The sequence below is a fragment of the Oryctolagus cuniculus genome, chromosome 7 (assembly GCF_964237555.1).
Source record: "Oryctolagus cuniculus chromosome 7, mOryCun1.1, whole genome shotgun sequence".
NCBI lineage: Eukaryota > Metazoa > Chordata > Mammalia > Lagomorpha > Leporidae > Oryctolagus > Oryctolagus cuniculus.
In genome coordinates, this window is record NC_091438.1 from 80,963,105 (window position 1) to 80,990,482 (window position 27,378).

Below are 27,378 nucleotides of genomic sequence, written 5' to 3' on the forward strand. Positions count from 1 at the left end.
GCCGTAGCGGCCATTTGGGGAATGAACCAATGAAAGGAAGACCGTTCTCTCTGTCTCTCTCTCTCTCTCACTGTCTATAACTCTGCCTGTCAGATAAATAAATAAATAAATAATAAAATAAAACTATAAAAAAAGGAAGTGCTAACCCAAGGTAGAAAGCTGGGGGCTGCTACTGAAGGCTGCAGACACAGTCCTGAAAATAAATGAGGTCACCAAGCGTTAGGGTAAGAACAAAGGCTGAGATGTAAACTGGGAGATTTGGTGTATTCTAAGCACAGGGAATGAGGCGCCACTATGAACAGGCAGAGGAGGGGCTTGGAGTAGGCTGGTCAAGCAAGCAATATGGGAACCTGTTGAGAAAAACTTTGGGACGCTACTGTGGTGCCAAGGTTAAGAGCAAGGAGGTAGGTGCCAGGAGAACCAGAACCAAGAAGGCAAGTTAAACTGGCCAGCATTGGAAGTGAGGGTTTTGAGACAGGGACAGTGGGACAGGAAGAGATGAGAGGGATCAGGGAGGGGAGATGGGGGACGGCTGAAGGGCTTCTACAGACCTGGGACTTTAAAGTGGTTTGCATTGCCTTGGTACACGCTCTGCTGTCTCTCCAAACTTTCATTAAAATCTTGACAATGCACAAAAGCCAAGTGTGAGGGAGGAGGGCAGACTGGTCTTGGAAAGGGTAGGACAAGGATCACGTGACGGAATGGTGAGCCTGTAGGATGGCGAGCGGATGAGTGAAGGCATTTGGAAGAACAGAGGTGCAGTCAGCAGCCTGGAGACGTAGGGGGACCAGGAATCCATGAAACTTTGGACAAGACAACAGCTTCCGGAGGGCATTGGATGGTAGGGGATTGACGGGCAGCCAATTTCATATCCTAACAGTCTTAAGGGATCTTCAGTTCCCCTCTGACATCTGCAGTCTGACTTGATCATTTCTGAATGATCCAAACATGCTGGTGGATTTAGCAAGAGTAAACACCAGTGAGGGAACCCTCAAAGAACTTGCTTGAAAATGCTGGAGGCTGGAGGGAGAACGTGGATGGCAATGCAGCATTACATAGACATAGTTTCTATCAGCCGTCATAGGGCAGGCTGCCCAGCTGCGAGTCATGACTTTAAATTTTCAGCAGGACAGCCTCTCTGGGACTCTTCTGTTCCCTATGCTCATGAGTAATTGTTTCCTAGAAAACTTATTCCAAGCCCTCACTGTTTCTGCAGAGCTGGAGGGAGGTGACCTGGCACGGAAGGTGACTGCGAATGGGATGGGAAGTCTCAGATACCTGTCCTCGCTGCCTGTCCCGGGGAAGTGTCACCAAGGTCACTCTGCGGGGGAGGCAGAAGCTAGGACACTGCCCAGGCTCCTGTGCTGGGGTAAGAAGGGAAGCTGAGGAACTCAGCCAAGACCACCCAAGTGTCTCTGCATCATCACCACAGACAATGATGAGACATTTCCTCTTAGTAATTTGCGCAAATCATTGGCAAAGGGTGTGTGCACAGACTCCCGACTTGGAGCAATTTAGGAAATTTTGGTTTACGTTGAGAAAAACATATGATATGTTAAATGAAATTTGTAAAAGTGACTAGCTGACACCCTGTCAAAAGGTGATTTTTAAAACATAATTCAGTAAAGTGAAATGATGACTTTCTTGTAGATATTTCAGAATGTACATTTTGCCACATTCTCTCAGCTTGTCCAAAGATATGGGGTGAAAAAATAGTTTCTCAGTTTTGTGGCTTTCTGTAGTAATTACAGGATATGCCAACAGCGTATGGAATTCATAAATGACACTCGGCCTGTGTGGGTAACTATATTTCTTACTGACTCTGCTAGTAAACACAAAAGCTTGGAATCTCTGCATGTACAACACAGAGATGCCACCGGGTGGCTGGAGAGGTGGCTGAGACCGTGGGACAGATTGCATTTGTCACAGATGGCTACAACCACATCTGCTGTTCTGCATATTCTTACCATGTGACATTGAGGCTCCCCCCAGTAAAAGGTGGGATCAATGTCTTCTCTGTTCCTGCCCCCAAACTGGGCAAGATTTATCACTGACCCAACAAGGAGTGTATGACAGAAGGGAGGTATGTGACTTCAAGGGCAGGCTGGAATGGATAGAGTGGATTAAAGGCTGCAGCATCCTTTCTGTCTCTTGGGACACTCACTTTGAAGCCCTAAGCTATCACCATGAAGCCACTGGGCTGGGAGCAAGCACAGCTCTATGGAGAGGCTGTTCTAGCTGACAGGCCCAGCTGAGCATCCAGCCAACTAGAGTCAAAGCAAGACATGGGAGTGATGATGCCACCAGGTGACTGCAACTCCTAGCTATCAACTCTTCCAGTGGAGGTCCCATTGTGGGTCAGAAATAAGTCGTCTCAATGTGCCCTGGACAAATTCCTTACTCACAGAATCTAAGTGTCTTAAAACAGTTGCTTTATAGCAAACCATCAGTCAACAGGAGAAACCTGTCACAACCCTCAGAAGGAGCCAGCCCTGCAGCAGACACCTTGACCGAGAACCACAGACAGTAGATTTCTGTTTAAGGCCCCAGTGCGTGGTACTTGTTATGGTGGTCCTAAGAGACTCAAATAGTCCTGGTTTCTACATTCACTGGGTCTCGAGCTGTGGAAAGAGGGGTGTGTTATGTCCTTAACCATCATACAAATGTGAGTGCCCTAAATAACGAGGCAGGTAGAAAATGTTAAAGAAATTCTAAATTAATTTCTACATCTTAAAATTCTTTTTAAAAGTCTCGGGGGGCGGGTTGGGGGTAGGTGTTTAACCTCGCGGTTATGATGCGGGTGGGGACATCTGTACCCCACAGTAGCTGGGTTCAGTACCCTGTTCTGGCTTCTGACTCCAGCTTCCTGCCTATGCAGGCCCTGGTGATGGCAGTGATGGCTCCAGCAATCAGGCTCCTGCCACTTGTGTGGGAGGTCTGGATTTTTGGGCCCCTGCCTTCAGCCCAGCTTAGCTGTGGCTGTTATGGGTATTTGGGGTGTGATCCAGCAGATGAGACCTCTGTCTCTCTGCCTTTCAAACTGGGAAAAAAAAAGTTGCAAGGATTTTAATACAAGTAGAGCCCCATTTGGATTTGGATGGACAGGACTGAAAATAAAAGGGGCATTTCTGTGAAAATCTAACACCCTATCTGCACCTGTCTAATCCAAGTATATAGAATAAGTATAATTCTATTACTAATGGGCCTATTTAAAACATTTATAAAGTCCTGGATAATTTTTTTGTATACTCTGCTTTTCCCCCCTGCAAATATAAAAACTGTATTTGATTCTAAATATTTAAAAATAACCCAGAATGCAATTTTTGTCTTACAACTGTTTACCATAATGTAGTCACTGCTATTAAGAATATCACTTCGGTGCCTGTCAAAAAAAAAAAAAAAAAGAATATCACTTCGGATGTGGAGCTGTGGCGCAGTGGATTAAAGCCACCCAGATGGGTGCTGGTTCAAATCCTAGCTGCTCCACTTCTGATCCAGCTCCCTGCTAATGTGCCTCAGAAAGTAGTGGAGGCTGGTCCAAGTGCTTGGGCCCCTGAACCCATGTGGGAGACCTGGAAGAAGCCCTTGGTTTCTGGCTTTTGCCTGGCCCATCACAGACATTGCAGCCATCTGTGGAGTGAACCAGTGGATTGAAGACCTCTCTCTCTCTGTCTCTCTGTCTCTCTTTCTCTCTCTCTCTCTCTGTGTGTGTGTGTCCCTCTCTATAACTCTGCCTTTCAAATAAATAAATAAATCTTAAAAAGAAAAAAAGAAGGTCACTATCAGTGTTTAGCATTGGGTTTTGGAGTCAGCTTTCAGGCATTTTTGATGTGAATTCTTGATCAGATTTATAATCAAAGCACTCAACAGATACAGTAGTTTCTAAGGTAGAGAAAGTTACCTGACACCTATTATTATCTAGCTGGTTTGCTGTACTTGAGATTTGATTAGCATAAGTAATACTGTTGGGAGAATTTTTTTTTAAAATTTCAGAGGTAGAGATTGAAAGCACTCATGCTCCCATCTGCTGGTTCACTGTGCAAATGATAGTAAGAGCTGGGACTTGACTGAGCCAGATTCTGGTTCTGGGAAGCCAGTCAAGGTCTCCCATGTGGGTGGCAGGACCCCAACTACTTGAGCCATTATCATATGCCTCCCAGGATATACACTGGCAGGAAACTGGAATTGGGAGCCAGAGAGGGTTATAGAAGCCAGGTACTTTGAAATGGGATGTGGTGATCTCAACTGGTGTCTTAACCCCTAAGCCAAACACCTGCCCCTGTTGGGAATTTTAGAAAGTGTATTAAACATCAGAAATCTGCCTGCTGCAAGTCACAATTTCATCCCCTGCCACCATAAATAAATAAATAAATAAATACTTGCCTCAAATGGTGGAGTTAGAAATGTGCCAGGGGATTCCAATACAATCCCATCAAGGTGGCATGTACCAAAGCCATCTCACTAGTCCAAGTGATCAATTTCAGTTCACAGTTGATCACACTGATAGGTCTAAGAGTCAAAGGGATCACACAAACAAGACTAGTGTCTGCTAATACTAACTGATAGAATAAAAAAGGGAGAGAACGATCCAACATGGGAAGCGGGATACTCAGCAGACTCATAGAATGGCAGATGTCCTAAACAGCACTCTGGCCTCAGAATCAGCCCTTAATGCATTCAGATATGGCTGAAGAGCCCATGAGAGTATTTTAGGCATGGAAAGCCAAGACACTCTGGCAAAAAAACAAAAAAAAAAACCAAAAAAAAAAAAACCAAACAAAAAAAACCAACAACAACAACCTAAATGAAAGATCTCTGCCAGTGAGATCCCAGTGGGAAGAACGGGGCCATCAAAGAAGGAGGTACCTTTCTCTGAAGGGAGGAGAGAACTTGCACTTTGACTATGGCCTTGTCTAAATAAGATCCAAGTCGGCGAACTCAAAAGGCTTCCATAGCCTTGGCAACTCATGACTAGAGCCTAGGGAGATTACTGACGCCATAAACAAAAGTGTCAATTTGTTAAGTCAACAACAGGAGTCACTGTGTACTTACTCCTCATGTGGGATCTCTGTCCTTAATGTGTTGTCCAATGTGAAGTAATGCTATAACTAGTACTGAAACAGTATTTTACACTTTGTGTTCCTGTGTGGGTGCAAACTGATGAAATCTTTACTTGATATATACTAAATTGATCTTCTGTATATAAAAATAATTGAAAATGAATCTTGATGTGAATGGAATGGGAGAGGGAGCGGGAGATGGGAGGGGTGCGAGTGGGAGGGAAGTTATGGGGGGAGCCATTGTAATCCATAAACTGTACTTTGAAAATTTATATTTACTAAGTAAAAGTTAAAAAAAAAATAAAAAAAATAGCAATCCTGACTTGATATAAGCCATTTATTTAATCCCTCTTGCTTTCTATGGCTCTCCCATTTGACATGCATTCAGTTTCTTCAAGAGGTTATCTGGACTTACCAAAACTATATTTGTAGTTAAATGTTTAGATTGAGTTGCCTTGACTGAAGCCAAATCTCTAGTTTTCCATTCACATGTATGAATTCACTTTAAAGACCTCCTTACTAAAATAAAGAGTGTCAACATCCTGCTTTTGTTTCTGGATGCATAAAGCAACCAAATCTGCTCCCACGCTGATATTGTTGGGCACAGAGGGACTACCAGGAAAGTTCATGTGAGTCATACCACCAGAGGCTAGCAACTGGGGAGACTTAAGGAAAAAGTCTTCTAATTGCCAGCAAACTGGCCTCTTGTTTAAAAGGCTTATGGACAAGCCATGCTTGATGCTTGATTTCCACTTGGTGATCATTGTTGTATACAGCCTTTTGGGTTTTTGTTGAGATTGGCTACGTCATGAAGTACTTTATACACAGAAACTTAAATCACTAAGAAATATAACTTTATACCACACAATAGGCATAAACGGAACTCATCAACTCTTTCCTAAACTTGTGAAAGCTTATTCCTTAAACACACAGTGAATACACTTTCAGGTAATGTCTTGCAAGGGTTTTAATTATTTTTGGACTATATCATCCTAAGATGTTCTAAGCTGTCCACGTGATTGTGTGATCTTAACAAAATTATCACATACATGTGAAACTGACAATGGAGTCCCAAGAAATCTTACACTTCAAAGAATTTTTTTCCATATCAAAATCACTTTGGGGAACTTGATTATATTTTATTAGATAAACTATAGAGGAGATATAAAATGCAAAACTTACATGTTGCCTCCTTGGTGTTACTTTTGCAAGATCTATTTTACCCGAGACTAGTAATAAGAATGGAACCAAACACTTTTTAAAAATGGTATATGTCTAGAAATAACCCAAGTTGAAGTAAAATTAATTCCCTAAGGGATTAAAAAACTAAGAGAAAGCCTGTCTTCTACTTGTTCTCAAACTTTGTAACAAGAATCCTTGGATTGAGTGGGAGGGAGGTTATGGGGGGGAAAACCACTATAATTCAAAAGTTGTACTTTGGAAATTTATATTTATTAAATAAAAGTTGAAAAACAATAAAAATTTAAAAAAAAGAATCCTTGGATCGATATAGTCAGAACCATTAATTATATTTAGATCCTTGACATTCAAGCTCTGAGTATATTTATTGTTTATGCCTGCTTGTATAAATGATTGTTTGTACCTTGTTCAAATATGTTTAAATATAATACCCATGATATAACCTGGATTCAGAGATTTACACACAAAAATATGGCTAATGTTCTTTTTCACTATTTTTTTTCTTCCTGGATGTTTAAGATGACATTGGAGCTTATATTCAGAAATATGCATGCTTGTACTATAACTGTGTAATAACACCAGAGCCTCAAATTAATTTTAATGACTCACATTGAGCATTTACTTCTCTACCCAGACAAAATGCTTATCTTCTATCTTGCTGGCCAACAATAGCAGATAACTGAATCCATATATTCAATTTCAGAGTTTACCTCAAAGTTCCATACAAATGAAAGGCCTGGAAGATGGGACGGGGGAAGGTGCAAGTGGGCAGAGGCTTTTTGAGGTGTGCACATTGCACTAAGATCAGCAGATACTGTGAATCTATTACATTCCCCAGCTATTGTCCCCAAGATTTCTCCAGAGCTCTCACATAATCTCTTGTTTCTGAAACCCACATTCGCATGTCTTCTCTCTCCAGTCATCACCTTTCCTCATCTCAACAGTCCTTCTCCAGAGAGTTGATTATCAATAAAGTAAATAGTACGATTATGTGCAGCAGCAATTAAGCTTTGAAAGTTACCAGTTGGGGCCCGTGTTGTGGCAAAGTGGGTAAAGATGCTCCCTGCAATGCTGAAATCTCATGTGGGTGTCAGTTTGAGTCCCCGCTACTCCACTTCCAACCCAGCTCCCTGCTAATGGCCTGGGAAAAGCAGCCGAAGATGGCCCAAGTGTTTGGGCTTTTGCACCCACAAGGGAGACCCGGATGAAGCTCCTGGCCCCCCGCTGGTCCAGCACTGGTCATTGTGGACATTTGGGGAGTGAACCAGCAGGTGGACGATCTCTCTCTTTCTCTCTCCCTGTCTCTTTAATGCTGACTTTCAAATAAATAAATAAATCTTAAAAGAAAGTTATCAGTTACAATTTCCTTACACGTAGGTATAAGTAAGATTTTCATATAGGCTCCCTGAAGCCTGGAGAGAATGTGTGCATTGGGAGAGGCCTCCTTGCCATGCAGAACCATTCTGACTGCTTCCAGTGGCCACAGTCGTCACCCTGCATGCATTTAGGGAAAGCCGGACTGGACAGCCACTGTCCAATCTGATCTGGCAAGTGCACAGCAATTGCACTCCAGATTACATATTCAGGCACTAATTACCCAGATGAAACTCCAGAGGCATCTTCGCTAGATTCAGCGCAGTGAATTAAGGAAGGAAATAATTAGTGATAATTACGGAAACTAGCTTAACAGCGAAAGAATACATGCAGCCCATTTTCTGCAGAGGGAACCTTATAAATAGCTGAAGAAATGCAAGGGATAATCATGATTTCTGAAAATGAGAGAGAAAGGGACTGATCTCAATTTTAAGTTATAAAAACAACTTTATTTTGTTTCTAGGTACTACGTAGCCAAATTATGTTAAGACATTTCATCATGAATTTGCATTATGACAAATCAACTTTCAAGCATTGTCTTGAGTCTCAGAGGTTTTGTCAGCATTTGACATGATCCGAATACATAGAGACAGTGAGTGAACACATGGGAAAGGGAAACGGTGCAAGCACATAAGGTGTGGCCTTTCAACCAATAGAAATATCCATAAGGGGTCAGAGTGAGGCGGGAGAGAAAGGGGTATTCAGAAAAAGCAGCAAATGTACACCACATTCAAAATCATGCACAGGAACTGTTATTTAACACAGCCAAGACATTAAGTTGTCCGAAGTTTTATACTCCTTTTCAGGGACTTCAGATAAAAAAAAAATATTGCTTAGGGGCAGGTTGAGCCCCTCCTCTGTCTTCCCAAAATGAACTTAGGGATGCCCCCTTTGTCGGTGAATAACTCAGGGCAGATGGAATAAGAGTGGATAGCTTGTGTGGAAGCTGGCATGGACCTGTATCAGAACACGGCAGGGGCCCACATCTGAAAAACCATGCCAGGACTGGCAAATTATCCATGTTTTCTTAGTGTTTCTAAATGGACAAGAAAAGATCAGAAAGTCCCTAACCCTTTAGGTAGTCATCTCCTAACGACGGGTGTTTTCTTCATTTGTTTTGCTAACTGGATGATGACAGGGAGCTCTATCTTGAGTTACTGAGATAGTACCAAAGTGGGAACTGTTTGAATAACATTATCACATTCTGGATTCATAGGAGAATGTGCATTGACTCTTAATTTTAGTCTGTAAAAGCAAATTAAAATTATATTGCCATTTGTCTTATCTGTTCACTGATGAATACTGCTGACAGTTCATTACGATGAACCATGAATGTTCACTGGATGAGTACATCACCAATGTGGGTCCTGTATTTAGACTGAAATCAGAGAATAAAATAAAATGAAACCTAAACAATGGATAGATTTTCTTATCATAGAAAACAAACAGCAAAACCTCTCTTGGGGGAAACACTAGTAACAGATATAAAGATGATATTTTCCTTCTCGGTGTCAGAAATCATAGCATATTTGTAAGAACTTGGATTTTGCTCATTTCAAGTAACTCAAAGAGTTGTTTAAGACCCCTCTACACATAGTAGGCTTGAGAGGCAAAGAGCCACCTTTAGGACAAAATACTCGTTAACAGGCATATTTTCCAAGCTTTTCTGAAAAAGTAGTGCCCACTGCACAGGATACCATGTTAAATTGCTGGACCTCATTCAAATAGCTGAGAACTACAATGGCAGGGAAAGAATTGGGTGAACATCATGAAGAGATACAATTGTAAATGACAGATGTCATGGGTTCAAAACCTTGTGTTAAAAATAAAACAACACTCAGCACATCATGAACAAATGCAGGTTTCTTAGGCGGGTTCACTTGGGGTATACCTATGTGTTCCCCTTCAACCAGATCCTCACCGAACAATTGTTTGTTCTCTACTTCACCATTAAAACAGACCAAAACAGCTTAACCCATCACAAGTTTCAAACAGCCACATGAGTTGAGAATACATTATGGTGCTTTTACAGTTACACAAGCAGTTTCTCAGGAAATCCAACGGATGCTGGAGAAATACAGCTGCTGTTCCTCTTCAGCAAGAGCACTTGTAAAATACAGAAAGTGACACGATACCCTATACAGTGAGCTGATCAGTTAAGGAACTTTAGAAAAGTCAGCAGTTCATTTACCTGAGTTTACCATTTAAAGGCTGAACAGTAATTGAATGCTTTTTGCTTAATGTGGACAAAAAGTCACAATATTAAAATGGGCCAGAGTTGGAAGGTTTAGACTCAAAATGAAGTTTGAGACTTTTGAATTTTTATAAAAGGTAATAGAAATATTTATGATTCTTCCTTGTTAGTTAAAACAAAGTTGTAGTTTGTATTAATTTACTAGATGTTATTTGAATCTTAGGTTGGGGGGTGGTCAGCCTGTAAAAATCATTAAGAAAACAAATTCTTTTGATTTTTGTCAAACTGCTACAAGTGAACTATTAGTGACTTGCTTCAGTTATGAAGCTGTAAGAGATCATTAGTTAACACCAGATAAAGACTTCAGCATAAATATAATTTTAACCTGAATAGATACCCTTTGAAGGGTGATATAGAAAATAATCCTAAGTTTTATCCAGAAAAACAGTGCATCCAGTGTTTTGCCCTCAGTTCTCTAAGCTCGCCTTGCCGTGGGGTCTTTTTATAATGTTCCACCACAGACAATCTGCTAACAAATTGCTGAAAACAGTGAGGGTTATGTTTCTAAATGCAACACACTGTTCATAGTCAGGGTTCCAACAATATTCCAGAATTGAATATTTCATCATACAACAACTATAACAGTGCATTATTACTATTACTTATTGATAATAAAAGTACTATTCCAATTCCAGGTCTCAATAATTCAGCTACATAAAACCACCTAAAACTTTTACAGCCGAAACTGCCACGCGCACAGACGCAAAGTCTATACGGCTGGATTACTAAACAGAGGAAAAGTGATCCTTTCCCTAATCGTTCACCCCATCACGTGCTCTAGAATTTAAAACACAACCGAGATGTTCTCTCTGCTGAGCAGTTCCCAGAGTTGCTTTCTGTGTATGACTCAAAGTAGCGCTGGGAAAATTCACCAAGGAGCAATTTTTTAAAACAGCATTGTAAAAACCCAAATCATTCTCCTACTTTCTTTCATTTTAAGTGCCCAACATTTCTCAGATGAGTCTAGGGCTCAGAAAATTGTCCCTGTGAATGTGACAATTGAACAAAGTTCCTATGACCAGCAGAACTGGTCCTTGGTTGAGGGCCCAAACACTGTATTTTATTTTCCTGCTCTATACAGCTTAGCAGTCATTGAGCTATTTTGCCCTAAACCCTTTACTATGTTGGATTTTAAGGGGAAAGGTAAATCAAAGCTCTGCTGAACATCAGGTAAAATTATTGCTCAGTGGCAACCTCTTAGCCATTTATTCATCCTTTGAATAAAGTCATAGAATCATTCCAGATGAGAGACCTACTTTAAGCCAGAGAGCAGAAAGGGTTCCTGTGCTTGCATCGCAAGCATTCACAGCGAGGGCAGGTTTGAGGGACATCGATTACTACAGATGTAAGTGGGTTACTCTGCAACAGGCAGAATGTGGGTAGAGTACCACTGCCACACCACCCAGAGGGAGGGGAGGGTTGGCTGGAGCACAGTGGCTCTGTCACAAAGGGCTTGAGTAGTGCCATTTTTCCCGTCTGATGCATCCGTGTATCAAGATATCAAGGCTGATTGAATTACTCAAAGATGCAGGCTCCTAATCCTATGATTTTAAAATTGAATTGCCTATTAGAATATTAGACTCAATCAGGTTTCCTGAAGGATATTCACCAATACTACAAAGCATTGTTAAGGATGGGGGGAGCCTTTGTATTGAGTTTCCAAATTGTATTTTTTACAGGTTGGTTAAAAACACAAATCAGTTAAACTGTAAGTGACCAATTCAAGCATTTTTTTCCACCCCTCACAAAGTCCTTGTCTAAGGAAAACCGTCGCTGTCAGGCCTGAGAAGCAGTGCACTCGAGGGTTCTGCTGGAGGCTGGGGAAGAACTGAACACCAATACTGTGTGGCAATGCACTTGTGTGAGTCTGCACTCCAGAGCAGAGTGCTGCAGGACGAAGGGCGTGGCCCTGGAGAAGGCAGCTGGTCTCAAAGTAACGAGCACAGACTCCGTGCTTCTCACGCAACGAAAGCCAAAATAGGGACCCTGTACACAGGTGTAAACAAACGAAAAGCAACCTTGGCAAAACAACTTCATCCATTTAAAAAATGCCAAAATGCATGCAACTTAGAACTCCCTCCCTTTCACAAGAATAAACCGAAGAAATGAAACAAAACAAAAAACACATGGAACCATCTGATGCTGTCAGTAGAAAACAATACTAGATACAATAGGTTCCAAGAGAAATAAACTTTAAAATATTAATATTGAAAAAATACAATTAAATTTTTATTTAAAAAATACATACTCCTTACTTGAACTTTGTGTACATTTTGTTTTGTGTGAAAAAGAAAAAAAATAAAATAGGAAAGGCATTAAGAGTGCCTAATTATTTATACTGTATTTGGTAGAAGCGTGTTTCAGTCAAACTTGAACCAAAAATAAGTTATTCTGTTTTCATTTGCTCCCGGACATCAGAAGGCAGAGTTTCAAAGAGAGCATCTTCCACAACTAACCCAGCTCGTTTCAGAGCCCGGCAGTCGCCCAGTTCAGGGGGGAGGATTTCAAAGTGATTGCCTTTAACATCTAAGTAGGAAAGAAACAGTAAATTCCCAATCTTGGGTGAAAGTACGGATAGACTGTTCTTCCCAATCTTCAGAGTTTTGAGTTTCTTGCAGAAGTAGAGTTCATCTGGTAGGCTTTCCACTTTGTTAGAAGTGATGGAAAAATACTGTAAACTTTGGAGAACTCCGATTTCAGGTGGGATGAATCGAATGTCATTGTAGGACAGGTCCAAGTATCGGATCTTGTTGCATAGGAAGAGGTGGGAGGGCAGCACCTCTATTTTGTTGTGACTGAAGGACAGTCGCTCCAGGCTGGTGAGCTTCTTGATATGCTCTGGGATGTAGGAGATGCTGTTATACCACAGTTTGAGCACAGTCAACTTTCTCAAGTGCTGAAAGCTGACGATTTCTTCTATCGACTTGAGGTTGTTTTCCTTCAGGTCCAGTTCCTGGAGGCTGAGCAGGCTGAACACGGCGTGCGGGATGCGCTCCAGGTCGCAGTGGACCAGCTCCAGCTCAGTCAGGTTGGTCATCTTCTTCAGGTTGTTGAGCATCACCAACTTGGTCCCATCATTGTGGATGCACATCTTCTGCAGGTGGCTGGACACGTCCACCACCGCCTGGGGGATTTTGGAGACGTTGCTTTTGATGGAGAGAATTTTAAGGCTTTTGAGATCCCGCAGAGACTCGAGGGTGACGTTTTTGGAAATATCATGGCTTAGGGAGCCAACCAGGTAGAGCTCTTCCAGATTCCGGAGCCCATACATCCAGGGCGGCAGCTCCCTCATGTCATCAAACTTGACACTCAGGACCTTGAGGTTTTCCTTCAGGAAAGACAGAGCCGCACTGTGGATTTTGACGGAGCACTGGTGCAGAGAGAGCTCTTGCAGATTGTCTAGCTGCGCAATGGTGGCTGGTATCATGACGTTCTTAATGATTTCAAGTTTCAGAGACTGCAACTCTGTGATTTCAAAAACAGTGTCTGGAAGGCCAGAGAGCATGATAAGAGGCAGTTCCAGTCGGTTGTGGGCATTTGTCTGTAGCTTCTGCCTCAGTTTATCCGGAGTCCACTCGTTATTCAAGTTCAGCTGCTTTAACTTGTTTTCACTGACTTCAGACAGGAACACTGCAAATCTTTTGGAATAGAGAGGGTCATACTGGTCTATCATATGAAGCATAAAAGCAAAGTCATTCTTCACGTCAGGAATATCATCAATCCCAGTCTCTTGCCGGACGTACTCAAAGGAATATTCCCTTAGCGAACGGTAGAAGAGCCAGTATAAGGTATAAAGGCACGTCAATCCGTAGATGCTTACAAAGCACAGGTAGCAAAAGGAGAGTTTTGAGAACAAGTGTGCCATGGTATGATTGCAAGAAAAGTTTCTGTATCCAGTCATGTCCTGAATGTCAACGTTGCAGTCCACCGTAAACTGGACTTTGGAAACCAGAGCGCTGTTATAGGCAATGATGATCAGGAACTTGATGACCTTGAGTACGGTCTGGCGGACATACATGGCATACAGTATGTCCCCTTCCTCCACATGCAACCTGAACTTCTTCACCTTCTCAAATAAGGCCTTGGCTTGCTCACCTTCCTTTTTATCCAGAGCCCCAGCAGTGGTTTTGTCAACCACAAACTTCTCAGGAATTGACTTGAGAGACTGAGAGTTGACCAAGCTGCCTTCTGGCCCGGACTGGATGGTGTTGGACCGGTTCACATTGTTCTTCCTGCTGTCCTTCTCTTCTGAGTCCTCCCCAGACACCTCAGATAAAGCCCGTGTGGTCCAGGGAGAGTCAAAACACTTCCCCAGGATGGAGATGAAATGTTCTATTTTGGAGCTGGAGCCAGGGAATTTGAACCAAAAGTTACTGCAGAGCATGAAGACCAGGGTATGGATGAGGACAAGGTAAGGGAAATACTTGGCATACCAGTGGAGGGCCCGCTCATAACACATCTGGTTTATAAAACTGTACTGCTGGAGGTCCAAGTCTGTCTTCAGCCCCTTCATTTCCACAGTGGCGGGATTGGTAGGAGACGGTTTGGGTGGAGGCAGTGGGGTGGTACTGGCAGCTGCCTGAGAGACATTTGAAATGGAAGAGTGGTTCTGAGCAGGCTGCACTCTCTTCGGAAGGCAGATTATCTTGTCTTGCATGACCTGGAACACAGAAATCATATTTTCAAATTATCTTACTCAAAGAGCTTTCGTAATGTCATTAGTGTGAAGAAAGCAGCAATAACATCCAATAAACGTCTGCTTCCTCTGCCTGGAGAATATAATGTTCAATTCCAGCACCAAGATTTTATTCTTAGCTCATAGGCTAACAAAATGAAATAGCTGACTTTCTTCATCAAAGTTATGTCATAAAGCAGTGGTTTTGTCAGTACATGTAACAGTTCACAGACTGAATATTTAGAGAATATTCATGTGTTTCAAAAAATATTTATTATTTTAGAGGAAAGGAGGTAGAGTGAGAGTGAATGAGAGGGAGGAAGGCAGGGGACAGAGAGAGAGAGAAAGAGAGAGAGAAGGGCAGAGAGAGAGAGAGAGCAAAGGAGAAAGACAGATCTCCCACTTACTTGTTTATACCCTCAAATGCTCACAATTATTGGGACTGGGCCAGGCCTAAGTTGGGAGCCAGGAGCTGGGTACTAAGAACTTGATCCAGGTTTTCCACGTAGCTGGCAGGGACTCAGATGCTTCAGTCATCACTGCTGCCTCCCAGAGTGTGCATTAGCAGGGAGCTGGAGCTGGGTACCTGACTCAGCTACTTTGATATGGGATGTGGGCATCTTAACACTAGAGTAAATGCCCACCCCTCACATTGTTATTGTTGTTTTAATTTGACAGGCAGAGACAGACAGAATCATAGAGAACTCCCATCTGCTGGCTCACTCCCCAAAGGGCCACAAATGTGGAGACTGGGCAGGGCCACAGCCAGGAGCTGGGAACTCAATCCAGGTCTGCTACATGGGTGGCACAAGCCCAATTACTTGCCACCACTGCAGCCTCCCAAGGTCTGCACTGGCAGGAAGCTGGAGTCAGGGGGTGGAGCTGGGAGTAGAATTTTGGCACTCTGATGTGTGACATGGAGGTGCCCCAAGCAGCGTCTTAAATGCCTTGCCAAATGCCTGCCCTCCATAGGTTTTTTTTTTTTTTTTTAATTTGCATTTCTTCTTTCACAGGAACCTGGCAGAATCAATCATTGGTTGGGAAGTACATCCTCTTATCAGACTCAATCTTGAATTGAATGACTCAATATTAAATTAGTTTGTAATATTATTTATAGTGCTCAGTAGTAAAAGTAGTGGAAAGAAGAAATAAAGAAAAAATTCCTATCTTTATTGTTTTCTCTTTGCTTTCTGCCCAGATCCTAGAATATATGCATAAATGAATATGAATGGCTTTAATATAATGAGAATTTTGCCAAGTTTTTATAATGATCATTTCTTCATAGGCAGATGTACGACTACACAAGTGTTCAATAGTAAAATAATTATGTCTAAGTTGGCTAGCTTTTCACATGATATACTACACCGAGAACCTCTATCTCTCTACTAGTGCTTCAAATTGGTTGAAAAGAATATTAAGCTGTGAGATTACTTAGCAGTTTCATATGACTGCAATTTGGGAAAGAGATAAGGCACTCTGGCTGCAAATAAGGTTGGATGAGTCAGATGTGGTCTTGAATCAACCTGGAGAAATCACCTTCAGGAAGCAGCCCAGATAAGTGGAACATTTTGAACAATTAAGCAAACAATGCAAAGGGAGAGTAATAACCAAGGAGTACACGGCAATGGGATGTGGAATTAATAACAAAGGGAAACTCTGCCTAAAATATCAAATGGCTGGAAAACCATGGTATTTAGTGGTCCTGCAACAGCAAGGTGTTTAGTGGTTTTGCAATCAACAAAAGCCCTTTGTATTGACTACAGACATAGAATCTGAACTCATGACAATGTAGACGTGCTATGGCATGGACCATTATCACAAACTGGTGACCAAGGAACTCGCAGTCTAGCATACAGAAGCATGAGGTTGTCAGCGGAGTGACGCATCCATCATGTAGTGAGGCGCCTGGGACACGGAAGGACACCAGGATTCAGCTGCTGAGAAAATGAACGAGGCCAGAACCGCAGTAGCCCTTCCAGCTCAGGGCTGTATCTTGTCTGAGCGGAGAGGAGCCTCACCCAGGACCGAAGACATATTCCTCTAAGTCTTCATGGGGACACAGTTCTTGAAATATGCCTGCTACAGTGCCAGGAGGCTAAAGACAGTGTTCTATTTTCCAAAAGGTGTTAATCCCTCAGAAATGAGTAGAGTAGGGAAAAAAATAAACCCCAAATCCTGGAATTTCATCACTAGGAACACTAGTTGCAGAGGGAACAGCTCTGGGTTGAATCTGGAAGGAATGTGGGGGCAGGTTGTCCAATCCCAACAGCTGACACCTAGATTACAAAAGTGGGTAAAGGGGCAGTGGCATAGTTGGGTCCTGCAGTACCAGCATCCCATATGGGTGCTGGTTCAAGTTCTAGCTGCTCTACTTCCAATCCAGCTCCCTGCTAATGTGCTTGGGAAAGCAGTGGAAGATGGCCCAAGTAGCCTGGAAGAAGCTCCTGGCTACTGTCATCCAATTGGCCAGCTCTGGCTATTGCAGCCATTTGAGGAGGGAATCAACGGGTGGAAGATTTCTCTCTACCTCTGCCTCTCCCTGTCTATAACTCTACCTTTCAAATTAATAAATAAATCTTAAAAAAAGCAAAAGTGTGTAAAATGCTCTTTATGCTTCTCAGTCAGAATCCCTGGAGGAGAGAAAATGCACATGTAAAATTGTTCTATGGCTGTGATAATATCTACACAATATTTCTCAAAAAGAAACCCAAAGGATGAAAGGATTGGAGAAATGGGCGCACTATAATTTGGATTCATAAATTCTCATCTGCAAATAATCATGTTGAGAAAATACCACAGCAGTTTTTGCAAAGAAGAACAGGGTCTTGAATATTCTTCATCAGTTCATGAAATAAAGTGAATTTCTTGCTTTTGCTTTCTAGAAGAGGGTATTTTTGAGAAAAACATGAAGTAAAAACTCAAGCTTCCTTAACAAAGGGAACAATCTTTCCAAATCTGCCTTGCAATGCTGCTGAACTCCAGGAAAATAATATTTAAAATTGTAATGATCAAATCTACACCATCAAAGGGATGCATTTTCAAGTGGAGTGTATGCATACCTTATGTTGTATCCTGAAATAACTTGAATAGTCAATGTGAAATTAGGGCCTTTAAAAATAATTCTATTTTAGGTCACTAATGTTTGTGGATACGTTTTTTATGGTATGGTGTAGCTTTCATGGTGATTGCTTGTGTTCCAGTCTTTTGTTCTGCTAAGCAAAATTAATAAGCTCATTTGGTTGCACTGAGCTCCAGCTTCAGGGCCTAGACCAAACCAAAATGGTACCACTCATGCTAAATGCTATAGAGTCCAACTGAAAATTTAAGGAAGCAGATGCGTCAGTTTTTTTCTTGCTGATGTTTTGGGTTTTTGTTTTGTTTTTTAAGGAAGCAGACCTGGATTCAGTTTTTCCTAAAAAGAGATTTCAATCTACTTGAGTCAGCATAAAGGAAGTCCTCTCTGTTTTAATCCTTACAAAAAGTAATCTGATTTCAGCCAGTCAGCAATCCCCCCAACCCCCCACCCCGCTTTTGCTCCATCTCCTTATTCTCACCTTACAGAACCCACTGTTCTGCTTTTGCTTTTTCCTAGTGAGAGTTCTCATTCTGTTTTGTAGAATGAAGACTACCTTGATTCATGAATTGTGAATAAAAGCCAATGACAGTGCCAGCTAAGTTGGTTGTAATTTTGTCTTCTGACAGGTGGACTCACCACACCCATCATGATGACGGAGGAGTAGGATCTACAGTGGAGTGCAGAACCTGCTTGTGATAACCCCTTCAAGCAGTCCCCATTTGTATGCATGAGACACCAAGAGGCTGAGGTTAAAACAAAACCCAAGCACTTGCCTCAGAGAACTACTTGAAAGGACAGATGGAGCAACATGAGTGAAGGGCCAGCTTATCCAGCACATGCCAGAGTCATAAATGGCACCTGCAGGACATGAGTGCCCTGTAGTTCCGAGTGGCTTCAGGGGAAGGCAGGCATCCAGTGTCTCCTCCACGCAGTTATTTTATTAGGGACACTGAGGACGGTAAGCCCTTCAAGGTCAAGCTTGGGAGAAAGACAACTCAAACAGTATTTAGTGTAAGCAGTGTTCAAATTTGTGTTTGCCTTTTACAATGAACTTTATAATCTAGATCAAGAAATAAAACAAAACCTGGAGGTATTTTTATTTGTAAGTTAAGAAGAGCTGACTTCTTTATTGCTGATTCTTCCTCTCCAGGATGTATGTCCCCACTTTGTGCTTTTCAGGAGTGTTCTGTTGTTTTCCTCACATGGATTTTTACTTTTACAGTTAAATTTAATCTAAGTATTTTATTTTTTGCTAGCATAAATCTGTCTTTTCTTTAAAAAAATTTTAAAAAGTTCTGTTTGAGACAGAGAGCTCTAATTTACTGATTCACTCCCCAAATTACTACAATGGGTGGGGCTGGACCACGCCAAAGCTGGGAACCAGAAACACAGTCGAGGTCTCCCACATGGGTGGCAGAAACCAAATTATGTGAGCCATTGTCACTGCCTCCCGGGGTCTGCACCAGCAGGGAACTGGAGTCTGGAGTTGGAGCAAGGAATTAAACTGTGGTACTCAAGATGTGGGATGCACGTGTCTTAACTAGCATTGACTAAATGCTTTACTCCCTGAAACATTTATTTTTAACACACAAAATAGTCTTCCTTCTCCCTCTTTCTACCCTATACATTCCTTAGTGAATGCTGTAAGTTTTGCATACATTGTGCAGATCTCTATCTGTGCATATACATATATAAGTACACGAATGGAATTTTACTTTATGTATTACCCCTGCAGTAGGTACATTTATTGGGTTTTTTACTTGCATGGTATATCTTGAAGACTTTAAGACGCTGGCACCTGGGGCTGTACTTCATTTTAAGTGCCATGAAATTGCATTCTGTGGTTGTGATCTAATTTACTTCAGACATTCCCATGACGATGTGCACGTAGGCAATTTTGCTATTGCAAACTGTGCCAGTCTCAAAAGCTCACATACTGTTTGATTTTATATGGCATTTTGCAAAAAAAGGACAGAGAACAGACAGAGATGGAGAAGGGATCAGAGGTTAGGGATAGAGGTTCGGGGAGTCAGGGCAAAACTCAGCACCAGGAAGATCCCTTGGGGTGTTGAGATTCTTCTGCATCCTAATTCTGGTGGTGCTTACATGAATCTGCACATTTTAAAACTCAAATGCATACACACCTGGCTTAGATAAAAGGTGATTCATGAAGATGGGTAGGTTAAATGCCATCCAATATTAAAGTTGCTCTACCAGCTTATTTTTAGGTTAGGTCATTTTTTAATCTCTATGTTTTACCTTTGTGATTTTATTGTTTAGGTATCTGCCTTACATGTTTTTATTTTATTTTATTTTATTTTTTTGACAGGCAGAGTGGACAGAGAGAGAGAGAGACATAGAGAAAGGTCTTCCTTTTCCATTGGTTCAGCCCCCAATGGCCACTGCGGCCGGTGCACCGCGCTGATCTGAAGCCAGGAGCCAGGTGCTTCCTCCTGGTCTCCCATGCGGGTGCAGGGCCCAAGCACTTGGGCCATCCTCCACTGCCTTCCCAGGCCACAGCAGAGAGCTGGCCCGGAAGAGGAGCAACCGGGACAGAATCTGGCGCCCCGACTGGGACTAGAACCCGGGGTGCTGGCGCCGCAGGAGGAGGATTAGCCTATTGAGCTGCAGCGCCCGCCCAGCCTTACATGTTTCTTAAAACCCGAACTAATCATCCCTTTCTGCTTATAAGTGAACTTAATTCATTGCATTACTCCTATTTGGACATTTGGATTTATTTCTAGATTTAAATTGTTAATTTATATTTTCCCCTCTTTCTTCCTCCCTTCTGTTGCGTCAATAACTTTTCCCATAACTCTTATCTGTCCCCAGCCCCTGTCAGTCGGTTAGGAAGATGTAGTCTGCATTTCTATTCTTCTAGAGGCTACCTGTAATTTTTTAAATTGTACACTAAAAGTTTTTCAGTTTCCCTACTTCTCTTCCAAGAATGTTGTAAAACCACCCCCTTGAACTACCTTATTTTGTTGTTCTGAGTGTCTTAGACATCTTTCAAAACCCACATTTTTTCCTACATTTTGTAGTTGATTGTGATGATTTACAATCAAATCATATGCTCATTGATTATTTTAGATCCTGTTATCTTTTACCTGTGTTTATTTTCCTTTTGGTTGAAGTACATGCATACTTCCAAATTACTCTTTTAATAAGGACTTGTGGATGGTAACCCTATACCTGTGGGTCTGAAATGTCTATATTGCTTTTATTCTTGAACAAAGAAGTTTGGTAAGTTACACAATTCTGGGTTGATGCCAATTTCCCTTCAGCACATAAACTTATTCCATTTTCTCCTGGCTGACCTTTTTGCCATGAGGAGCCTGCTGTCAGTTTGATTTTGCTCTTTAGAGAGCCATCTATCTTTCTCTAGGGTAGTTTCTGAGATTTTATGTCAATTTTCAATGTATGTGGATTAATTCTGTTCCACACCTGGAACTAAGGACTTGGTTTTCCTCAGTTTTGGAGAATTTTCACAAGTATTTATCCAAACGTTGCTTCAAAAATTGCTCCAACCTTCCACAATTCCTGTAAGAGAGGTATGTGTGTGTGTGCATGCATGTGTGTGTATGCATGTGTGTTTGTGCATGCATGTATGCATGTTTGTGTGTGTGTGTGCGTGCATGTGTGTGAGATTCTTGTCCTCTGTGCTGAGCTCTGGTTAACTCAGGACTCTTACTCAATTCATTACTTCTCTCTGCACCTGAGTACAGTCTAATTACTCTAAGTTTGCTATATTAAAATTCACTCACCTTTTTGTTTCCAAGATTTTGACATTCTGTTTCTCCCTACTTTTTATGTTTATCCCTTTGACCACTCCAAGTATCTGTATTTTAAATTTATTGTCAGCTGTTTCAAGACTTAATTTCACTGTGAGTAAACCAGTGTTCCAGAGGCTAATGTTGCTGACAGCCTTTCTAAATACAGTTTCCTTCATGTGTTTAGTGTGCTAGGTGAGTTCTGAGTAGGAGGCTGTTTTACTGCAGTCACTCTTGTGTGTGTGTGTGTGTGTGTGTGTGTGTCTAGTTTCCTACTGCCAGTTCTAGCCCCCTGGTACCCCTGGGTCCTTTCGCTGTTTGATGTCCCACTGTGGTGTCAGAACCTCACAAGCCAGGCAGGCAGACAGCGGCAGCTGACTCAGTTCCTGCTTGGGAGGCACCGAGATGCGGTTTCCTCCCCGCCAGCTCCAGCATCCACTTAATCGCCCTTCTTTTCAGCTTCCTTTGCGAGCGGGAGCCTTGGCTTTAAACAGTGACCAGGATCCATTGTCTTATCATAGCTGGTGCATTTCTAGCTCCCTTTGCTGGCAGGAGCTGGGCTCCTGGCTGTGACGGATTAGCTCTGGATGAGAGCCAGCATCGATCCAGCCCTGCTCAGTATTCCCATTCGTGCTCTGCACCGATGCTCATCTTGTTTCCAGGTCCATGTACGCAGTTTCGTTATCTCCTTTGATATTTTATTCATCATGACTACATGTATTAAACAGAAGAGTGTCTGAGATATGTCTCGCACTCTATAGCTTTTCCGGAACAGTGTGTCTGCTTTAAATTTATTTATCCATTTATTTACTTGAGGAGGGGAAAGTAAGAGAGAGAGAGAGAGAGATCTTCTACTGGTTCACTTCCCAAATGCCTACAACCCCTGGGGTTGGGCCAGGTTGCAGTTGGGAGCCAGAAACTCAATCCAGGTCTCCCACATGGGTGACAAGGACCTAGGACCTGAGTCATCACTGCTGCTTCTCAAGGGGCACATATCAGGACACCGGACTCAGAATCAGTCCGAACTCAAAGCCGAGCTCCAGGCCTGGGCATCCTAAGTAGCATATTAACCAGCAGGCCAAACGTCCACCCCAGCTAGTTTCATTTTTAACATAAAAATCAGTTGAGATAAATTAACATTATAAAGAACCAGAATTGCTTTGGTAGTGACACACAAGGTGAACTCCCTGCAAAAGGCTCACTTCCTTTACATACCTCCCACCAACAGGACCTGAGACTACTTATTTTCCTATATCCCCAATAATAAAGTTCAATAATACAGTTGCTTTTCTATGAAATATAATCCTAAAATTACTTCTTTAGTTTAGACATGAAATTAGTTTTGACTATATTAACTAGAAAGAGAAACTGCATGAGAAAATCCTGTGCCTGATAAATGAAGTGGTACCATTCAAGTACGTTAACTTGTGATTCAGATGTATTCTTTAGATAGTGCATTAAATTAGTTATGGCAGGTTTGATAAACAGGTAGAGTGGAGCAACAGAAAGGGAGATGAACCAATACAAAGGTGACTAACTTTATTCTTTACCCTATATTGAAATATAGGTGGTACCAAGGGGTTCTACTTGTGGGGCCGGCATTGTGGCTCAGCAGGTTAGGCTGCCCCTGCAACACCAGTATGCCATATGAGCACTAGTTCAAGTCTTGGCTGCTCTACTTCTAATCCAGCTCCCTGGTTATGCACCTGGAAAAACAACAGAAGATGGCCCAAGTCCTTGGGTCCCTTACCCATATGAGAGGCCTGAATGGAGTTCTAATTCCTGGATTCCGCCTGACCCAGCCCCCGGTCTTGTGGTCATTTTGGAGTGAACCAGCAGATGGAAGATTCTCTCTCTCTCTCTCTCTCTCTCTCTCTCTCTCTGTAACTCTGCCTTTCAAATAAATAACTAATGAATCCTGGGTTCTACCCCGAGGCTGATCATCCAGACTTCTCCCCATCTCACAGAGTACAAGTTATTTCTGCTGATCTAAGAATGACCTAACAGGAAACACATCCCAAAGACCTATTCCCAAAGCTTGGTCAGGGATACTAGGGATAAACCATCCTTTGTCAACTTAAACTTACTGAAGAGCTAGCATGTGCTAAGCATCACAGGAAATTAAAGAGGCATAACCAATATTTTTATGCAAAAAGCACTTGCAATCTAGTTGGAGAGACAGGAGTAGCTATATTGCAAGTCAAATAAGAGTACAAATAGGGCAGTATGCACATCAAGTAGATGGAAAATGGGTGGAAAACACACCAAGAGCTCAGGCTTGGCATAAGCAAGGAAGGCCTCTTTGAAGAGGTGTAATTTCATTTGGGTCCTGTAGCTCCTGGACTTAGATACATTATTGGGGGATAGTAGGGTCACAACTTTGTGGTTTCCAGAGACAGGAGCAAGACATTGTCATTGAAGAGTGAAGGACAGATGACTGAACGATGAATTGGCACACTTCCTTTCTGAAGTAGACTCATTTTTCCTGAGTAGAGGGATGAAAGCTTTCATGATAGCCAAGTTCTCAGTTAATGTGCCAACTTCACTAAGCACCTTAGCCCAGGAACCAGATGATAGGGGACAAAGAAAGCACCCACCCTCAGAAGACAAGAGATTGACCCTCATCAGTGGTAGGATTAACTCTGAAAGTACAGACGTGCTTCAAGGATACTTACTGAAACTATTTTAAGTACAAAAAAGAAAAAGAAACCTTGGTGAGAAAGAAAAGGAACTGAAAAAACAGAGTAGATGGCTCTAAAGGGGGTGAACATCAAAATGCTCTCATTCTTAGCAAATGTCTCATCCACAAGTCTGGCTACTCCAACACTCGTGTTTGGGGGCAGTCAGCACTCAAGCCCAGAAATAGCCATCTGTGGGAGCTATACGTGCTGCACCACTAGCGCAGTCAAGCAAGGTGCTTGACTCTCAGGGGAAATAGAAAAGCAACATTGCAAGTGTGTGGCATCATCTGCTGCCTGCTGAGAACCTGCTATCTTCCCTTCTCTTGCAAAAGAACTTTTAGAGCAGTTTAAGGTTCACAGCAAAATTGAGAGGAAGGTCCAGAGATTCACAATATGCCACCTCCCGGCACATATGTACAGCCTCTCCCATTACCAGTGTCCTGACCAGAGCGGTGCATTTTTTACAACTGTAAAGCTACAGGGACACATCACAGTCACCCCAAGTCCAAGGTTGACAGTGGCGTTCATTCTTGGTGGTGTACATTCTGTGGGTTTGGAGAAGTGTATAATGATGAGTCCATCATTATAGTGTCATTTAGAATAGTTTCACTGCCCTAAAATTCTGCACTCTGCCTTTTCTTCCTTCTCTTCTCCTAGGCCCCCAGCCCACACACAGCCACTGACATTTTACTGTTTCCATAGTTTTGCCTTTTCCAGAATATCATACAGTTGGAATCATAAAATATGTACTCCACCCAGTTTGGCTTCTTTCACTTAGTGACAAGCCCATTTTTAAAAAATTTATTTATTTGAAAGGCAGAGCTACAGAGAGGCAGAGGCAGAGACAGAGAGAGATTCTTCCATCCACTGATTCACTCTCCAAATGGTTGCAATGGCTGGAGCTGGGCCATTCTGAAGCCAGGAGCCAGGAGCCTCCTCTGGGTCTCCCATATGGGTGTAGGGGTCCAAGCACTTGGGCCATCCTCCACTGCTTTCCCAGGCCACAGCAGAGAGCTGGACTGGAAGTAGAGCAGTCAGGACTCAAACCAGTGCCCATAAGGGATGCCGGCACTGCAGGCAGTGGCTTTAACTGCTATACCACAGTGCTGACTCTGAAATGCCCTTAAGGTTCTCCTCGTCTACTCAAGGGATGCTAGCTCTTTTATTTATTTTTTTAAAAGATTTATTTATTTATTTGAAAGTCAGAGTTACATAGAGAGAGGAGAGGCAAAGAAAGAGAGAGAGGTCTTCCATCTGCTGGTTCACTTCCCAGATGGCCGCAATGGCTGGAGCTGTACGGATCCGAAGCTAGGAGCCAGGAGCTTCTTCCCGTTCTCCCACGTGGTTGTAGCGGCCCAAGCACTTGGGCCATCTTCTACTGCTTTCCCAGACCACGGCAGAAAGCTGGATTGGAAGAGGAGCAGCCGGGACTAGAACTGGTGCCCATATGGGATGCTGGGGCCGTAGGCGGAGGATTAACCTACTGTGCCACGGTGCCGGCCCCAGGATGGTCTCTTTTTTAATCATGATGTTAAAACTTATATGATAGCCAGAAAATAACACACTGTGTATTGAGGAAGTGTAGATTCAATCAGTAAAGGAAGAGAAATACCAGTCTGAAGCAAATTGCTAACTTTTAAGGTGTTTACTAATAAACACAAGAATGGAATCAAAAGTTTGTTTTAATTGGTTGCTCATTTCGAGTATTTCAGGCATGGAAATCCAAGACACTCTGGAAAAAAAAAAAAAAAAAAAAACCCTAAATGAAAGATCTCCACGAGTGAGATCCCAGTGGAAAGAACGGGTCATCAAAGAAGGAGGTACCTTTCTCTAAAGGGAGGAGAGAACTTCCACTTTGACCATGGCCTTGTCTAAATATGATCAGAGTCGGTGAACTCAAAAGGCTTCCATAGCCTTGGCAACTCATGACAAGAGCCTAGGATGATTACTGATCCATAAATAAGAGTGTCAATTTGTTAAGTCAACAACAGGAGTCACTGTGTACTTACTCCTCATGTGGGATCTCTGTCCTTAATGTGCTATACATTGTGATTTAATGCTATAACTAGTACTCAAACAGTATTTTTCACTTTGTGTTTCTATGTGGGTGCAAACTGTTGAAATCTTTACTTAATATATGCTAAACTTATCTTCCGTATATAAAGAGAATCGAAAATGAATCTTGATGTGAATGGAATGGGAGAGGGAGCGGGAAAGGGGAGGGTTGCGGGTGGGAGGGAAGTTATGGGGGGGAAAGCCATTGTAATCCATAAGCTGTACTTTGGAAATTTATATTCATTAAATAAAAGTTAAAAAACAAATTGGTTGCTCATTTCAATAAAAGCAACAAGAAAAAGAAAAAAATAAAGAACCATACCCTGGTAGCCATAGTTTGGGATGGGACCAAAAAACAAAACAAAACAAAACACCTCAAGAGTTTGGAGGGATGAGTTCACTAAAGCTTGGATTTTTGATTTTAAGAAATTCGCAGTGGTAGAGTATAACAATGGCACCTTTCCTATAGGTTTCATTGATGCATAATAAAACATCAAACACCAAGGCAGCCTTCCGGAGTTATTCAGCATCAGACACTTCCACTCTGGAGGAACACTAAATGCACTGTTGCGGCAGAAGGGTTACACACCGGAGAGTCACTGCCCGATGCCCTGAGTCACTGCAGGAAGCAGAAGGACCAGTGAACTCCCGAAGGCAGGCACTGTGCGTGGCTCTCACTGCCTGTCACGAAAGGGCTGGCAGTTAGTCTGAGGTGAGTCAAAAAAAGAAATGCTTGCCCCACCCAAGAGGGGAACAGGGCCAGGGCAAAGGCAAGAGCAAGCATTCATTCCAGGCAGGGAACATTAGAAATACCTGGCTTGGAGCTATCTGCTCTCCCCTGGGACAAAACCATTCACTTCACACATCCGCCACATTGCCAAGGGATGTCAGCCTGGTGACTCCCAAAACAGGTAAGCACTCACTCATGGAAGATGCACAGAGTGTCAGGTTTGGGAGGCACTGTTGGTTTATTTCTACATAAACAACAACAACAACAAACCCACCACAAGCACATTAGGATTGTGCTTACATTTATTTTTTTATTTTATTTTTGACAGGCAGAGTGGACAGTGAGAGAGAGAGACAGAGAGAAAGGTCTTCCTTTTACCATTGGTTCACCCTCCAATGGCCACTGTGGCCAGTGCGTTGCGGCCAGAGCACTGCGCTGATCCGAAGGCAGGAGCCAGGTGCTTCTCCTGGTCTCCCATGCGGGTGCAGGGCCCAAGGACTTGG

At 42.5% G+C, this 27,378-nt stretch overlaps 1 protein-coding gene and 1 long non-coding RNA gene across 6 annotated transcripts in view; one reads left to right on the forward strand and one right to left on the reverse strand.

The window, feature by feature from the left end:
* The window catches only part of LOC138850608 (uncharacterized), a 70,066-nt gene extending 44,425 nt beyond the window's left edge, over nucleotides 1–25,641 (forward strand). Inside the window, exon 2 of the long non-coding RNA XR_011390590.1 lies at nucleotides 18,266–25,641. This is a non-coding gene — a long non-coding RNA (uncharacterized lncRNA). The remainder of the gene's footprint in view (nucleotides 1–18,265) is intronic.
* The window catches only part of LRRC8C (leucine rich repeat containing 8 VRAC subunit C), a 111,569-nt gene continuing 92,252 nt past the window's right edge, over nucleotides 8,062–27,378 (reverse strand). For all 5 annotated transcript variants that reach the window (XM_051856269.2, XM_070078091.1, XM_051856270.2 and 2 more), the window contains one exon: nucleotides 8,062–14,548. In XM_051856269.2, the coding sequence (XP_051712229.1) occupies nucleotides 12,275–14,548 (2,274 nt within the window). In that variant the 3' untranslated portion in view covers nucleotides 8,062–12,274. The remainder of the gene's footprint in view (nucleotides 14,549–27,378) is intronic.